Here is a 17,963-nt window from a genome sequence, read left to right as displayed (position 1 = left end):
CATTATCTTAAGTGCACACATGTTACTTGTAATTTTGATATCAAATCTTACATTCCATAGGGTTCAGTGGTGTTGCTGCACTTTGCTGGAAATGTAGCAGCATTAGTAAAATGAACCATAAAATCTCTCAGATACTTTTACCTTAATCTATTTTTCTAGGAATTATTTGGTATTTCATGTTTCCCCTGGGTCCCTTTCCACAGAGCTGTTACACATGGTTGTACCAGGGTTTCAAGCAGTGCCACCTCTCCAGGAGCCTTTAAAGACTCCTGCACACTGTTAAGCAGGGCGTGTCTGGATTTCCTATGAGGAAACCTTGCCCTGATGTGCCTCTGCAGCAGGTCTGGGTGTGGCACCCTGAAGTTTTTGCTGCATGATTGTTCAAAGGTATACCCCCTCCTGAACAGGACAGACGGAAATACTGTCAGTAGCTGCACTGCACGTGCACACACACACACTCATACACACACACACCCCAACCCCCCGCTATAGCTGTTCATGCATACAGCTCACCGGCAGCCGCTGAGCTCCTTGTTGACCTTGAGAGATCGATGCAGAGGTGGTACAGCAGGGCTGAGTGGCCGTGTAGAAGCTCATAAATAAGAATGAAGGATGGCCCCAAGGGCTCAGGGTTAGGAGGGTGTGGGGGGCCATCACGAAACACCCCACCATAGAGAGGCATGACACAGACACTCTGCTGCCCAGCGCCCCCTCACCCATCTGGAGATTAATTACGCCTGTTTCCACATTACCATCCCACCTCCCCCTCCGGAGAACCTTGACTTCTTCAACCCCATGCGCTCTCGTCTTCCTCCACCCACAACCACATCCACCCACACACTGTAGGCCACGTCAGGGAAGCAGGCAGGTCACTGTAACTCAATCTCGTCTTTTACAGCTCCACGAAAACCAGCATCCTGCAGAATACAGCATTTATATTACTGATACTATGCTTTAGAGCTTGAGAATTCATACTCTTGTCATTAACTGTCATTTAACACAACCTCTTTCTTCCCACTGCATATCTGCAATCATATGTGTAATTCTGGAGCAGGCGCTGGAACTGTTTTCCCATTAGCCTCCCCTGCATGATGACAGTGCTGTGCTCATCACTCACCAGTCTGCCCTCAGAGCTTATGCTGCCATTGGATATTGATAGGGCCCTTGAAAAATCACCCCCACAGAAAGCTTTCTGCCAACAAGACCCATAAAGTGAGCTGTGGATCTTTATAGAGGGTTAATGGTGCTTTACGCTTGCCACAGTGTCCACCCTAATATATCAACCACCAATTACGCAGTAATTGTGTGGTTTTTTTTCTTTGAGACAGCATGAAACCATTTAGAAACAGAATTTGACAAAACATCTCCAGGTCTACTTAACAGTTTGTTTGTTTTTTTATCAGAGAACTGATTGTTTAGTGGTATGTTTTGCAGCTTTGTCATATTTATTTAAACTATGAAATTATACCTGTAGACCCTTTAGTTGATTGATATTATTTGTGATAGGTCTAAATCAAAGTTTTAGTGCTTTAATTTATGTCACATTTTTCTTATGAGGAATGTTACTGATCTGTGGTGCTACCCCTGCACTCCCGAGAGCGTGTAGATAAAATACTGAGTTAAGTCTGTTTCTGTGGGAAGATACATTTTCTGTGCAAGCGACCATGTAGCTATAAAACTGAATGCAGTGACAGCGAGAGCAGCTGACATTTCGGCTAACCTTGTAATAAAGTATGATGTGACAAAAGTGCTGACAAACTATCTATCATTTTGTTTACTGCACTGGAATATGAGAATTGTGTGTTCGGGTAATAGGTATATTCCTTTAGCCAGGGGCATATTTAGCACCCTGGTCATTGCGGTGACCTGGTAAAAGGTCACTGTTGCTCCACCCAAAATCCCTGCAGGCTCCTCTCTGTCATGAGTACTATTATATATGATTTTAAAGAAGCACAGTTTCATCTAATTTAGAGCTCTTCTTGCTGTATATTTCATGAGTCACAAGGCTGGAGACTAGTGTTCCCTTGTTAGGATATCATATAAAGAAAGACAGTGAGACAGAAGTTGGAACATCTTTATCTTCTGTAATGTGACGTTGGAATATAAAGGCAGGTTTGAGTTACAGGAGTGATTTAAATCTTCCCTTCCGTAATTGATTGTATCACTCAAAAGTGGGTGAACAGTTAAGGTACGGGATTGTTGAATTCCCCTCATACCTCCTTCAACTGCTTTGTTTGATCAGAAGGAAGACGACATTAAGTTAAACCTCAAGCCCTCAAGCTCAGTCCACCATGATTATTACTGGCTGCTCCCACCTGCTATTTATGTACGCATCCTCCTGAGTTCAAAATGACTCAAGCAATTATAACATCATTAGAAATAACAAGAAAATCATTTAAATATATGCTACTCTTTTCTTGACATACTGTAAATTTGGCATGCACCAAAGAGAAGCAAAAACCTTGGCATTTTAATTTAGTTTGTTCGTTGTTAATTTATTTATTTATTCACATTCATTAACACACATATTAACCTTTTGAAAATTTAAATGTAGATGTTGCCAGAATTAGTCCACAATTTAATTTGTATAAAATAATAGTGAATCTGTGCAATGTAATTTCAATGATCCTCCAATGTGTCCTGTATTGGCTACACATATAGCAGTGGAGTGTTGTTCTTCTCAAAGAGCCTAATTATAAGCTTGTTAATTGTTAAAATCCTTGTTTTTGTATTTAGCTGCATTATTAGCTGGTAGCCAGGAGCCAGGATAATACCAAAGAAATCTAATTAACCGCAAGATTTTACTCCCCATTTTCCCAGAATGTGATGAAAAAATGTAAGCATAAAGAGACAGAAAACAGGATCCCCAAGCCAGATTTGGTGCTCTTTCATTATGCATGAGATAATATAAGGCAAACTCCGGTTTGATGTGTGTATTAGTGATAAGGCTTGATGACAGGATTGAATCTGATCCTTCTTTGAGCTTTCAAATCCACCACAGCCACCAAAAACTTAGGGTTTATCTTTTCCCCTGCTCAAAGAGATAGTGCCTCTTAATTGCTGCTGTAACAAAAATTCCTAACTTTGTTCTTGTGCTGATGCTTGTACATTTGCTGGCTTTATCTACCAGTTCTTGCATGACTCAGGGCTTTTTATTTTCTTTTTTTTAACATTATATTTTTTGTATCCTATTTTTTCTTTTGCTCACCCCCTTCAGTCACTGTCTTTGCCTTTGTGCTTCCCTTTCTCCATCTCATGCCCTCTCTGTCCCTCTCGCTTTCTCAATTTTCTGACTCCAAACCTTTGAAGCTTACATGGGGAAGATAGCTGCTGGGTCTAACTAGGTTTCTCAGCAAGAGAACGACAGACTTCCTCCATCCTTGCTTCAGTGTTCATGTCGATGCCGACTGCACGTCGGCACTGTTGCTAAGAACGCGTCATGCCTGCTTGCTCTGTCAGTAAAGAAAACTCTCCATCATCTTGACTGTTTCCTCAGGAAACCTGTTGTGCTTTTTATTTACACCCTCCTTCTAAGATTGGTTATCTCTCAATGTCACTTAAATAACACCTTCACTCTCTGAGATCGCAGTTTCGAGGGAAGGATGGAGGGAACGAACGGAACAAACATTAAAGCCTCCACCTGACAGTTTCCAAACCTGAAAATCTCTCTACAAGGAAGTTTCGAACAGCATGTCCCAGAACACCGTGGAGTTAGCACACCTTTCATTTCACCCCCCCACCCCCCTGCACTGCAGTAGGAAGGGTACATGCTCAGTACTCTCTGTTTGTTCTGGTATGTATTGATCTATCCATAGGCATGCTGCTCCTGAAATAGCACATTCAGAGGCACAAAGAGACGCTAGAGGGACAAACACCTTCCGGGAGTCGAATGGAAAGCAGCAGGATGTTATGTCAGTCTGGAAGCCACACCCCCTGCCCTCCCTACCTGCTTTCTCTCTCTCTCTCTCTCTCTCTCTCTCTCTCTCTTTCTCTCTCTCTCTCTCTCTCTCTCTCTCTCTCTCTCGCTGTTTGTGTCTCGCTCCTCACCCAGAACATGATGACCTCTCTGAAAACAAACCTTGACCTTTGCACACCTGGGACTCTGGTTTACTTACCGCTAGTCAGGGCCTTGTGTTGTGAACCTCTGGGTCCGCTCTTAAATACAGACACTCTGCCATAAATCAAAAGGAGTAACAGTTGTTCTTCTCTCCTCTTATATGAGGTTATTAATGATGTGTGCTGAGAGAGCTGAGCCGGACAAAGCTGCTACTGCTGCAGGGATCTTCTCCTTTCAAATCCCACTGTGGGCCTTGCCTTGTATTTAAAACCTCTAATTCTGTAGAGCTAAATGTGTGTATGGCGTTTGTGCATATCTGGATTTGAGTATGCATGTGCATGCATTTTGTTTTGTAATTTTATTTTGAACAAAGCGACCACTTAGACACATTTTAAAAAATACCCCCCCCCCGGTCTGCTTCATGTGGAAACAATGCAAATCTCATAATCCTTATATTTGTGACATGGCATGATTAAAATTGGAGTGGGGAGCAAAATGGAAAGAAAGAAAAGCATAGTGATATGCAAACCACAGAATACTGAGGCTGATTGTGCTTGCTGCCAGAGACTGCTGATGGATTCTTCTATAAATGGTCAAAAAAGCAGAGAATGAGTATGGAAAAATAAAAGATCAGTGGCTAGGGAATAGCACATGGTGAAATGGTATCTTCAGGCCTTTAGCTGTCTGTCAAGGGAGTATTTGTAACCCTGACTATCTCCAACTTTGTGATACTGAGCAGAGGCTCAAGCTACTTTATTGCATCAAGTAATACTATCATCATAGCAATTGCACTGGAGCCAATCAGTGGCGACTCCTAATAGCCACAATTGATGCTTTGCATACATTATGCTGGCAACAGGAAGCAGGGCAGAAGATTTTGCAGATGCTGGATGCAGAGCTGACCTGCCACTAGACATAACGTGGGGGGGAGTTGTGGCAATTTAACACTGATTCATCTTTGTGTTGTATGAGACACAAAGTCAGCACCATTTAAAAAGACAAAGGCTGGTGGAATTTTAGATTTTAAAACAGGGGTTACTAAGTTGAAAAGATAGAAGCGCAACATCTACATATGAAAAGGCTGTATTAGTGCATTAACTCGTCCCTGCAGGCATCACGAGCACATAATTTTGAACACTCTTAATAGCCTGTGCTTTACTGATTTCATTGGCCCTAAAGGTTGAATTAATGAACGTCTGTGGTAATAAGTATGAAATCTCTGACCATATTACATTCACTGTGTGCGCGCACACACACACACACACGCACACACAAATGTACTCGTGATGCCAACATGACAGAGTAATTCGGTTATATCAGTTTGTTCAGGTTAATGTTATCCTGCTTGCATCAGAAAAATCATGAAATAATCGTTTCACTGGGGTGGGATGTGACTCATTTTAATCAATTTCCACTTAAGTAAATCTAGATGTGTCAGGTGCAGTTAGACTTCTTCAAGCTTTTGGATGAGAGGCGAAACAACTTCACAAATGTAACCAAAAGATCTAGTAAAGTTCAAACATCGAAACATTTGGTGCAACTAGCTCCAGGTGAAGGGATGCTGTATTTTTGTATTAAATATGTGTTTTAAATACACACATCCCTAACCTGAGGTCAGGTTAAGTGTTCAGAAAGAGACCCGAGTGTCTTAGAGGTCCAGTGGGAACCTGTAAGATTCCCCTGGACCCGGTCTCCTGTGTTAAGGTTCCTGCCTCTTTGGTCACTAGAAAGGGATTTGTCTGAGCAGTCATGTGCTAAAACACAGTATCTGTAAAATTCTTGTAAAGTAATTGGAGTGAAGGTTGAATCTCAGACGGCAGCAGTCTACAGCTGAGATAAGCAAGCTTGCACTGAGTGTAGGGAATGATACCTTCTTAGGTGACATTTTGGTGTACCTTTGTTACCAAAATACAAAGATAATAACAGTATACCTGTATGTGGGTTGTATTTATGTCATCTTGCAAATATCTACATTCTATTTGTCATTCCTTTGATTAGGGCTTACAGTAATTATTTAAGTAAATGATATGTCTTGGAGGAATGCTTCTTACTCTGACGGAAAGAATGTCATTTAATTATTGATTCATGGCCTTTTACTCACAAGTATAAATCATTTTGACATTTTATAGCCTTGAGTCAAATTATTATAGTACTGCTCCAAGAAAAATAAACCAAGGAAATGAGAGCAAGAGGCCTTGAAATAAACTGAAAATGTTGCTGTACTTACTGGCAACATTCAGAATGAACGTGTAACCAATGAAATTAATGTTGCTGCTGCATTACTGCAGGGTGACGTACTGCATGAATCATGGTGTCCTTCATGTGAAGATTTACAACACAGAGAAGGCAGCTTTCAGGCCTTACACTGTGATGATTTTTATCTAAAGTGACTTAAAATATGATATGTGTATTTAATCTCCATAAGAGGAAGAACTGCATGTCATCAGATATTTTACCTGCATCCCTTTCAAACAAAGAAATACGAGTGTGTTTAATGGTCCACTACAAGGTTTTATTTTTTGATATTTTTTAAGGAAATGAGAGATTGGTAAGTGCTATCATCATTCTCAGGCTGAAGATTGCAGTGGAGTATGGGCTTTTGACCATGGATTGGAGGTAGGAAGCGGAGGTTCCTTTAGGCAAGCACCTGACTGTTGAGTTGGGTGTGAACTGCAACAGGGAGCCAGTGCGGCCAACAGAGAAGCAGATTGAGGGTACTTAATGATGTTGAGCACTAGACTGACAACAGGAACCTACAGGAGAAAGCGGCTGCTGCGTTGTGGCGACAGCAGCAGGACTGTGTAAACGCTTCTGTGGTTTTCATGTTTAAATATGGGGGTTGTGCACAATTTTGGGGCCATCTTTCCTTGAGGACATTTATGGTGTTGCACTCAATTCCAGATACAAACCACCAGAAAGAGTTACGTTAAGAGAAATGCAAACCTTACTCTCTCACATTCTCTGAACTGGGCAGGTGAGGTTTTTGTGACTGTGGGATTGCAAAGCTGCAAAAATGTTTGGATGCAGCCCTCTGCAATTCCAGTGTTAAAAAGGTGAGTGAGGAAAGGGTTTCAAACTTCATCCAGTTGTTTTTGGTTGGAGCATAAATGTGCTCTCAGAGCTGGGAAATACAATAAAGTTCACTTCATAGGCAGCAGAACATATTTCTTAAAATATAAACTACTGATTTTCTGATTTATACCAAGTGCAGAGCATCTTTAAAAAGTGCTTGCATAGCTCATGTGCTGGAAAATCACGTGACACCCCTGTCATTTATTATAAACCGGTGGAGTGTGGAGAGTAGCTAAACACCAGTTGTCAGTATTATTGATGGTAGCTGGTGACCCATGTCCACGCAATGTCAGGCAATACACTGAGGGCAGGGAGCAAAATCTGAGAATTTCCTCTTCCTCAAGTCAGGATGAGAAAAGGGCAAAGAGGCAAGAAGACGCTGACAAATATGCATCAGTGAATAGAAAAGAAAGCAAATGAATGACCTGCTGAGGCATGGAAATATTTTTGATTTCTGAATAAATCTTTAAATATAGCTCAGAGTGCCACGCCTCTTTTTAGCAGGGTAGGAGGAAGCTAACGTGAGGAGCCAAGTAGAGCAGACAAAACAGGTGACACTGGAAGGCGAACCAATGAAAATGGCTTTTGCTGATGACTGAGTAATAGAAGTCGACATCTGCAGGTGTCAGCAGAATTTTTTATGGAATCTCCCCCCTCTCAACAGGGTGTCACGACAGATATTTCATGTCAACGGGCGGATGCAGAGAATCTTTCCAGCCCTGTCTTGCTCTAACCTCTAAAAAAAGGCCGACATCAGCAGGGGAACCTGTCATCCCACATGGGTAGCTGCTGACCTGACCTGTGCTTTCAGGAGCAGGACACAGTCAACAAATCCAGCAAGACCACACTAAAAGAGATATTATCCCTTTTAAAACACATGTATAATTAATATCCTTCAGAACTGTGCCACTTCCTGATGTGGTTTTATACTGATGTGTTGACGCAGGATTCTGTGACCAGGTCTCCAAGTGTGTGTATGTGCGTTTGCATAAACCCTCCACATGAATGCAATAGGGTCTTGAATCTGGGACTCCGTGTGAATGCCAGTACACTGAAGGAGATTTCATTGCAGTATGTTGATGGTGAAATTCAAAGCAAAGACTGAGAAATTTCTGTGGCTTAAGTAGGTGGAGTGAAGATAGAATAAATAATTCAAATGGTGGAGGATCAATTAAATGCAGCCTTTTCATTTTCCTTGAACAAAAGAAAAAAATGAAAGGCAGTGAGCAGTGTACATTTGTTCCAAAAACCAAACAAATGTGTGTTAGGTTGTCCTCACAGGTGGTCCACTCAGGTCAGAATATTTATGACCAAACTGTGTCTCTATAGCCAGTCCAACCAGGTCTGTTTTGTTCTCTGATCTGTGTTTAAATATGTTTAATACCTGAATGGATTTGTGCAGACTGACACCATCAGCTCCCTTGACAGGAGATGGAGAGTGAAAGCTGTGAAGTGCAGGGACACTTGATATGTATAACACTCGTTTGAACCCTGTGTGCTTGTTAGTTGTTGCTGCTGCTAGAATTGTTGTCCTCTCTTCAGTAGGGTCTGTTCAGGTTGACTGCATTTTGGACTGGGGCTAATTACCTCTATTTGGATTGGATTTGTTAGGGTCACTTTTGGATCAAGACTCATTTTTTTAAATTATTTATGCACATTAAGTTGGTATCTAAAAGTGATCCAGATGTTTCAGAATCTATGTGCATTGTGTGTTCCACAAGAGTGAAGCCGGCTTCCATTCTGCGTTTGGAGACTCCAGAAAGATATGCATCCCAAACCACAATAAGGACTTATAAGTGGTTTTCTGCTTTAAGTCCTACTTAAGATCAAAATTGACCATAAGTTTGCTTTATAAATGAGGCTCCATATTTCATGGAGAGAGCACACCAATTTCAGCTTTATGGCAACTTAATCCTATTATTGAGTGTTTCAGGGTGGTCTGCAACACTAATTGCCAACTGTCTTCTCAGTCGTCTTTTCCCTCTCTCTCTCTCTCGCTCTTCCATTGTGTGTGTGTGAATATGTTTACGCTTTGATCCCCCCCCTGATGACTCCTGGTGTAAGATGGGAAGCTCATTAGCTGTGCCTTTCACATGTCTGTAGTAGTCAACAGGAATAACCAACCACTAATTAAGTCGCACAAGATTACCACGTTCTGTTGTGTAGATGAGATATTCACTGTGTTTCCATAATGCATATAAAGTATAGAGCATATACAGAGCAAGATGATAGAAATGATCATATGGCTATAGAGTTACATCATTTTAACAAATACTTGTGTAAGGAACTGCTGAGTCGAGTCGAACCTTGCTTCTTCTCAGCCTTTGTACAATGAATTTAGGACAGTCCACATTATTTGAAGATGAGTGACATGACATTCTTTTCCCCATTTTCTAGAATGGCAGTGTTTCCAGTAGCTTGTTGAATTCATGTCTAAAAACTACTGTTGTTTCTGAACATAAATTCTATGGTTTTTCTCATAAATGAGATACTGGCTGCACTGCGGGCCCACAGAGTACAATAAGTGTGCAAAAATGACAAGTAAAAATACTCCTCTTAATTTATGACTCTGCAAAATGGTGCACAATAGGGTAAAGTGTAGGTTTGATGTGAGTTTGCATTTGCTGTGGCTACTGGGCCAGAACGCTGTATTGTTTCCATGGTGTGGTGCTCTGCAGAAATGAGGGGAAGTGCGTAATAAAAGCTTTCCAGGGCGCAGGGATGACATCCTGCTGTATTTATCACCTGCTTGTCCTTCCTCTGCTCTCCTGCTGAGCCAGGTGAGTCACACACATACTCTCTAGCTCTCATCTCTTCGCCTTTGCTCTCTTTCTTTCATACCTCTGCTACTCTTCCTTTATGTATACACACACACACACACACTTCTCTCCCTCCATCTGTCTCTCTTTGCTTCTCCTCCTTGGACTCTGGAATCTTGTCAGTCCCTGACGGATGAAGTGAGTTTGAAAGCCACTCATTGGGATAAATGAGTGTTCTTTCAGAAGTTTCTCAAGCCTCCTGGGAGGTGCAAAATCAGGCCTTAAAAAAAGAGGCAGGGAGAGGAGAGGAACCAGAAGGAGCCAGAAGTGAAAAGAGAGACAAAAAAGAAGGAGATAGGGGCAGACCGAGAGAGATTCTACATCAAGGGGCCCTTTGTACATTATTAGGTCGATATCTTTATCTCAGTGTCTGCGATGCAGTTCTGCCATGCTTTATCAGCCTCTTCTCCTCCCTTTCCACAGAGAAAAGCCCTCAGAAAACCATTTACTCTTTTTCTTTGATGTGAAGAGCTTAATGTCTTTCTGAGGCCCTTCTCCCCCCCCCATTACAGATTCCTGAGCTTTCAGATATATGTGATAGTCGTGGAATTATTATTGAGAGCCAATGCAGAAATTGTCCTGTGGATATTAAAGTGAACTTGAGTGCTTCTTGTTAACTTTTTTTTTTTTTTTTTCTTTTGTGCTGCAGTAACAAAAGGTCAAGTGAGTGGAAATGCCTGAGAGATCTAAGTTATCCTTGAGGAAAGAGACAAAAAAGAAAGATTAATTTCACTAAATATATTTGCGACAATCTAGAAGCAGCTAATTAATTATAGCCTTAACGAGTGCAGAGAGAGAGTGAACAAATTCCCCCTGTAGCCATCGGTCATGTGTTGAGGGATTTGATCTTGTCACTGTTTGTTTTAGCTGTAATTAATTTCCCGCCCTGTGCAAATAAAACTAATTGGAGCTCCTGGTTGTTGCGTATTCACACAATATTTTGGGGGGCTTAGTGTATTCAGAGCTTAACCGATTTGCAAACATATACAGCATCATGCAGAAACTCATGGTTGTGCAGCATGTTTTATTTAAAATGTTTGCCACTTTTAGCTTTTGGTGTATGCATGGTGTTTCTTGCACCAAGTCCAAATCTCTCTTTTTCATCCTTTGCCAATTTGTCATTTCAAAAGTATGGATTTAATGTGGGTCTGTGACTGAGTAAACAGAAAACCACCTTGTCCTCGTTCCACCCTTTTCTCTGACAAAGGAACCGGGCTGGAAGCCAGGACAGAGATTATGGACATCAAACCTATAGCCACGATGGAACATCAGACTATGGAGCACAGAAGAGTAGTTACAGTAGAGATAGTTGATGTTTCATGATGAGTCCCCTCGTGATGAAGAAAAACAAAAAGGCAGTACACAAAAAGGATTTTTGAGACCTCTAATCAGCTCCTGTCTGGAATAATGTAAAGGTGTTCAGATAGTCAGTATGGTCCAACATCTAAAGTCACTTATCTGAAAGTATATCTCTGTTTCTGACGTGTGTTTGAAAAGTCAGACCATTTCCACAGATAATGATGCATACGGTGTGGGTGTGGAGCTGCCAGAGTGGAATTTGAATTAGAGGTTTCAGTATGCTTCAAATGCACAAATGTGTACAACATGTCTAAACACAAGAGAGCTTATTCCTTTTCTCAATTGAAGGTAGGGTTAAAAAACAAAACAAAACAGAACTGCGATCATATCTTCATCTTGCCTGAATCTCACTTCCCAGGTGATACACTCATTTCTACACACAAAAATAGTGTGTGTAAATACTGTAGTTAACATCAAAAATGAAAACAAATAGCTTGAAGGACTTTCGTCCCTCAACAGATGTCAGCTGCTACTTCAAGTGGGCGTGACTGCCAGATTGTTTCCTGCCCCCACCCCTGAGGGTCCACAGACTCCCCATTAGGGAGAAATGTGATCCTGGGGTAGTTGCCCCTCTAGTGAACATACAACATAAATTTCAGTCAAATCAGTACCCTGATTTAACTGGTTACTACTCCAACTTAAATATTTAATCTCAGGTGATAATGATACAGATTATATTGGGTAATGTTCTTTAACCTCGTAATGTTCTTTATGTATCTTCTTTAACCTCATAGTGTTATTTTTTTTTGTCCCCTTTTCCCAAGACGTGTGACAGAGGAGTTTCTGGTTTCCAGTTTGAGGGATTAGACTTTAGCCTGGTTATAAATCTTCAACTGTGCCAATTCAGTAACCATGAATCCTCCAGTCATATGACAGCTATGATTTGTTGATTATATCTATCTTTCCCTCTTAGACAAATGGGCAGATTTGAACCGCTTGATATGCAGCATCCCTGTGCAGTCAGGGTCTCCTCTCGATGTGTTTAAATAGCTCAGTCTTGGTTGTTTTCCTTGGCACAAATGTAATTTTATTTGGGTTGAAACTATAATATAATCTACAAAATATATTGACTTTTGTAAATATTTACACTTTGTTTTTTGCTTGGCGTGATTGATTGAAGTTTGAAAGCTTGATTTAATTACTCCATTGGTGATTTTATTTTTTGTTTTTTTTTAAATTTATTTTTAAGTTGTTTTTTTTAATTAAGTTTTGTCATTATTTTATTTAGCTTTCTCTCCAGTTTCTAGCGTTAATGTATCTTAATGTTAATGAGTTGCTTCGCCAAATAGGTTCTGAGTGAGATGTTATAAAGCGTTTTCTGGATATTAAAGACCTTCCATGTCCTAGTTATTCATTTCAAATCGGAGCAGCTCGGCTGGTGTCCAGCTGCAGGATTGATGGAACACCTACATCCAGTGTCCCATCACACCACGGCTCACCCCAGTCTCACATGCCAATGCATTAAGTTCCTGACCGCCCTTTCAGCTCCTATTTGCTTATTGATCGCAGATTTTCATCAGTCTTAAGTATTGAAGTATTGCAGGGAGGAGCACCATGAATCTTGTGCCAAAGAGCACTGCAAGCTATAAGTTAGGGGAAAAACAGGGGCTTCTCGCCCAGTGAAAGCCCAGCCTTAACCTGTCAGGTGGGGGCTAGCGTTGTAAATCCAGGCGTGAAGCCTGTGATGAATATGTGGGTATTGGAGTGATGGCCTTAATACCAGCGGACTGACCTGCAGGTTAATCACAATGTGCTGTTTAAGCAGCCTAGCACCAACAGGAACACACCTAAAAAAAAAAAAAGAAACACCCGCCCACACCATTCACTCACACTACACCTCTCCTGCACTTTGCAGTGCATATGTGTGTCACAAGCACACAGCACACTTATAGCCGTCACAGTGCTCCCAGGAGAGAGGGCGGGTCTCTGTCACACTGACCTTTAATTATGCTAAATTAGTCAGTAAGTGTTCACTCTCATGGGGAAACCACATATAACACAGGGGATCACCCCTGACGTTATGTATACTGCTCTTAAATCGTCTGCGGGGTCTCTGCATCACTAGATCCTGTGTATCTTGTATGCGTATAGCAGTGTTTTGTTTCACTGTCCACTGTTCCAAAAACCCCATTTCTTGTGGTGCAGAGTGTTTAATTGGCTGCCTGTCCCTGACATGTTAAGTCGCTGTCACGAAAAGACAAAATGTTATCTTATGCTTATCGTCCAATTAGAATCATTTGTAGTTAGCCTTCTTATAAGCATGCTGAACATTATCCCTTGAACTGCGCTGGCTGCACATGCATAAGAGGCCATCCATGTGCACAGGCTGTCATTGCATTCCCGTTATCTGGAATGAATATGCTGACTGGACATGCATAATACATGAGAAAATGGGTGTTATTGCAATGCATGTTTTTCACTGGCAGTCCCCTCTGCCTCTCCATGTAGTCAAAACAGACACTTGCACTAAAAGGGACATCACAGCACCGGAGGCCCAACGCCCGCGATGCAATGCCAAGGAGGGAGGAAAGAAAAAGAAAGAGGAGGAAAAAACTTAGAAGCCCGGAGCTGCAACTCATTATTGTTGGCCTCTCTGGCTTTCTCCTTATTTTTTCCCCTGCCGCTCCCGTCCTCTACTCTGTCAGTCAGCCTCTAGCCCTTTTGCCAGCATCTTCCTCTCTGTCCCAGTGGGTCCCCCACCAGTCAGTGGATCTGCTATGGATGCTGGCACTAAGCGCTAATTACACCGTCTATCTCACCATACTGACATCCATTGCCAAGAAGATCTCTGCTCCCTCGTTTCCTAATCCACAGCTGGGAAAACAAAACTTCAGTGAATACTCTCCACCAACCCATGAGTTTAAGTTAACATGTAGCAGCATACAGCAGCTGATGGGGATTCTTACACCAATAACAAAACAACCTTTGCATCCATTGACATAATTTCGAAGACTGACATGCATTGTTATTGCCCTCCGTTACATGCTACAGATGCTGTAGATAATTTGATTTGATTTAGTGTCCTGTGTAGTATGTATAATGTGAGTGATGCAAGGCGGAAATCCAACAAGCACGATTGGTCATGCGGTCAATTCACATTAACACAGTATGTTTTCCATGTTGTGTAACACGACAAAATGAGTATTGCAGTTGTCTGGTGAGACATGAGACGATCTGGTAAAAAGATCTTGAATCATTTACGTTGTAATCCACTTTACTGTCTCTTCTTCAGTTTGTAAACTCCCCCAATCCTGTTACTTTAAGCCTTCTTTTCCATCATGAGGCTGCAGAATACCAAGCTTATTGCCTGTTAGACCCTGCCGTGTGTCCTAGAAGGAACCGTATACCTCGAGAGAAGCACCTTCGCGGTCGTGGCTGTTTTTGAGGGTTGCCGTGTTGATTGTGTATGTGATCATGCTATTTCATGCTATACACAAATGACAGCAACTACAGTGTTGGTTTGCTTTCCACTGAACTACAAAAGACAATTTGCCATAGTGTTTGTGCTTTATTCAAAGGACACTGGCATGGGAGACAAAAACAAGCCAGATTCCAGCCCACACTGAGTGAAAAAATTCATTCTGCCTTGGCCCATTTACTCAAAAAAGGCATTTCTGTTTACTGAAACAATGTCACTAATGCATGAGCTTTGATCATGAGTTTATTATGCACTTGAATAAAGTAGAACAACATAACATTCATGGCCATTAACTCCAGTTCATCTTTTGAAAATCACATATTTTTGTTTCTTGTCCTAACAAGTGACTGTCCTTATTCTTGTCGTATAACATTATTAGTTGCTTTATTCTGGCCACTTGGGGGCAATAACTGGAGAACTGGTGCTATTCCTGTCCCACTGGCAAATGTAATCTCCCTTTAGCTCTGTTTTGGTCACCGAGTCCTGAGAAAAATTTTTGGTTGCTAAATTCTCCAGTATGTTCACTGGATAGCCTGCTGTTTGATGTTGGACAGGTAGTCTTGTCTTTGAATTGCGTCATGTCTGCATGGGGCTGTGCAAATAAACTCATCTTGCTTGTGTTTTGCTACTTTGTAGAACTAAGGGCTTTAATTAAATAATAATTAGAGCTGCTTTAATGTTAAATGTAATAGGTGTATCTACATGGTTCTCATTGTTTGTACATATCATGTACAGAATTTTCCTTCAGGTCAGACCAGCTACCAGCTACCTATTTTACAGCTCACATACTATAAGGTCATCTGTGTTTTCTTGTTGTCATGAGGACTCACTGCACTTTTCCCAACCCCTAACCCCTTGCACCTCACGCCAAAGTCAAGCCAATTAAAGGAGCTATAATGAGATCCTGTCCGAGGAAACAAAGTTATTTAAGAGCAGCTTAACGATAATCTGCCCTTCAACAAGTTCTGTTATTCGTTCATGTGAATGAAAATACAGGAATTTTTAAAGGTCTCCCAATAACAGATGCTTTGCTTTAGTTCTCTTGCAGAGCATGTTGTGTGGTTACAGCACAGCAAAGGCAGAGGGTCAGCGGGTGTGACAACCAGTCACCTCAGCATCTCTGTGACAAGTTGTGTAATCATGCTTGTGCGTGTGTGTGTGTGTGAATAATATGTTCTGTATATGCCTTCCCCTTGAGGGTATCTTTTCAGTGAGATATACCATCACACTGACTGGAGTGCTGATCTGCAAACGGGGACATGATAAATGCACGTGTCATTCACAACCACATGGGATCCCTTCTTCACATGCCAGAGGACAGGAAGTCAGAAACAGTCGGGTAATGACAGTGGATAGCACAACACAGGTTAAGTCTCGCTGGGGATACTGGTTGCCTTTTAGAGCTTTAGCGTTTTAAAACAATTGCTGACCTGTACTTTATATTACAATGCAACGACTGTGGAAAAGATCGGTTTGGGTCAGCTCCATCTCCTAAGTCAAGGTGATGTAAAAGAACCCGAGTCCTGTCTAAGTGAAGCCCTGCTGACTGCTGACCTTTGTGTCTTTTCCCATCTATCATGCTGAGCTGTGTGTGTGTGTGTGTGTGTGTGTAGGTGGTGAAGAATGCTTGTTTGCGTGCCGCTTGGTGCATTTGGATGTGCGCGTGCAAGTGAGAGACTTTGAAGGATCTGTCTTTGTCGTTGTGTTGCGTGAATGAGCAATCTGTCCTGCTCATATTCAGCCAAGCATATCCAGCCCTGGCTCCAGCCCTGCCTGTGGTGACAGGAAAGCCGTGGCAGCTTAAATGAGTTGACATTGTTCTGGCAGTAGGAAGTGCTTATGCCGAGGATATATCTCTTTGTTTTCTGCCATCTGCTGCAATAAGAGTAGCAGTATCACTGATAAACACCAATTGGTGTACAGACTAGAGAGTGAAAGTAAAGCAAATCAACAGAGCACCTTAACATATCTAATAGTGACATAAAGACAGGGAGACCTGATTTAATAGTTTTTAACAATAGTAATGTACAATATATTATATATAACTGGTCAGGTTAAGCCTGAATCTTTTATCCTGTATAAAAGTGGGATGATACATGATAAGGCTTTGATCTAATAACATGCTTTAAAAAATTATAAATGTGTGTCAAGATCAAATTAATTATTTAAAGGAATAGTTCTACATTTTGGGAAATACACCTTTTCATTTTCTTGCCCAGAATTAGACGAGAAGATAGGTACCGCCATCACATCTGTATTGTAAATATGAGGCAACACTCAGTAGTCCCTTAGCTTAGCTTAGCATAAAGACTGGAAACCGGTGGAAACAGCTAGCCTGGAGCTGTCCAGAAATGAAAGAATCATCCTACAGTATTAGCAACGTTAAAGCCCACTAATTAAATGCAAAATATGAAGATGACAGAAAATCAACAGAGCAGACACAAGGAGAGAGAAACAATAAGAGGCTGCTGAGGGCAAGTTGGTGTGAGTGTACAGTCAGAGACCGTGTAGCCTCAGTGTGTGTCTGTGTTTGTGGGAAGAAGAGAACTGAAGGCTGGAGCATTAAGTAGAATTAAAAAGTAGAAATAGGAAATAAGCTGTATACTAGAAGTAGCGCAATTAATGTATTATGACGACAGAAAATTAATTGTCAGAGCTTGTATGTGCTGCTTAAGTAATGGCTCCAGTAGCTCAGTGAAACTAACATAGTAGTAACAGGGATCGTCATTCTGGGAACTGGGGAACGCCAAGGAGCAAGTTGCACCTCAGGGGTAGATTAGTGGTGTTCCTGTCTCCCACAGGGATAACAGTGGTGTGTACAGTGTAGCGCAACAGATAACAGAGCTAAGATAGACAGTTGGATGTGTTTATCAGTACCAGAAGCGTTCCCCGAGGCTCCTAATGCCAGCCTTATTCTGCATCTTGATATAGCTGGCTTTGGAGACTGGCCAGCTGATTTTTCTTTCTTGTTCCTTTCTTGTTCTCATCCCCTTTCTCTCCAGTTTACTCATTCTCCTCCCTCCTCCTTCTACCTTTTTTTTCTCTCCTATGTTACTTCTCCTATGTGCCCCTTCTCCTCCTTCTTCCTGACTTTTCTCTTTTATCCCTCTTTCCCAGCTCCTCCTCTTTCTGCTGCATGCCACAGTGCACCAATCACTTTGTCTACGTGTGAGTGTCAAGCCCGTCCCTCTAGGCTGATTTAGCACACCGTGGGGGGAGACAAAGGTGCAGGAAATGG

At 41.7% G+C, this 17,963-nt stretch overlaps 1 protein-coding gene across 2 annotated transcripts in view; it reads left to right on the top strand.

The window, feature by feature from the left end:
* The window catches only part of stxbp6 (syntaxin binding protein 6 (amisyn)), a 130,537-nt gene that overhangs the window by 86,268 nt on the left and 26,306 nt on the right, over positions 1–17,963 (top strand). Inside the window, exon 6 of one of the 2 annotated variants that reach the window (XM_046414013.1) lies at positions 11,156–11,289. The exons of the other annotated variant lie outside the window; for it this stretch is intronic. Coding sequence (XP_046269969.1) covers positions 11,156–11,203 — 48 coding nt within the window. The 3' untranslated portion in view covers positions 11,204–11,289. Of the gene's footprint in view, positions 1–11,155; positions 11,290–17,963 lie in introns of those variants that run through there. 2 annotated transcript variants of the gene reach the window in all.

The sequence above is a fragment of the Scatophagus argus genome, chromosome 15 (assembly GCF_020382885.2).
Source record: "Scatophagus argus isolate fScaArg1 chromosome 15, fScaArg1.pri, whole genome shotgun sequence".
Classification (NCBI taxonomy): domain Eukaryota; kingdom Metazoa; phylum Chordata; class Actinopteri; family Scatophagidae; genus Scatophagus; species Scatophagus argus.
Note: the sequence above shows the minus strand (reverse complement) of the source record. Positions and strands in the feature narration are given on the sequence as shown.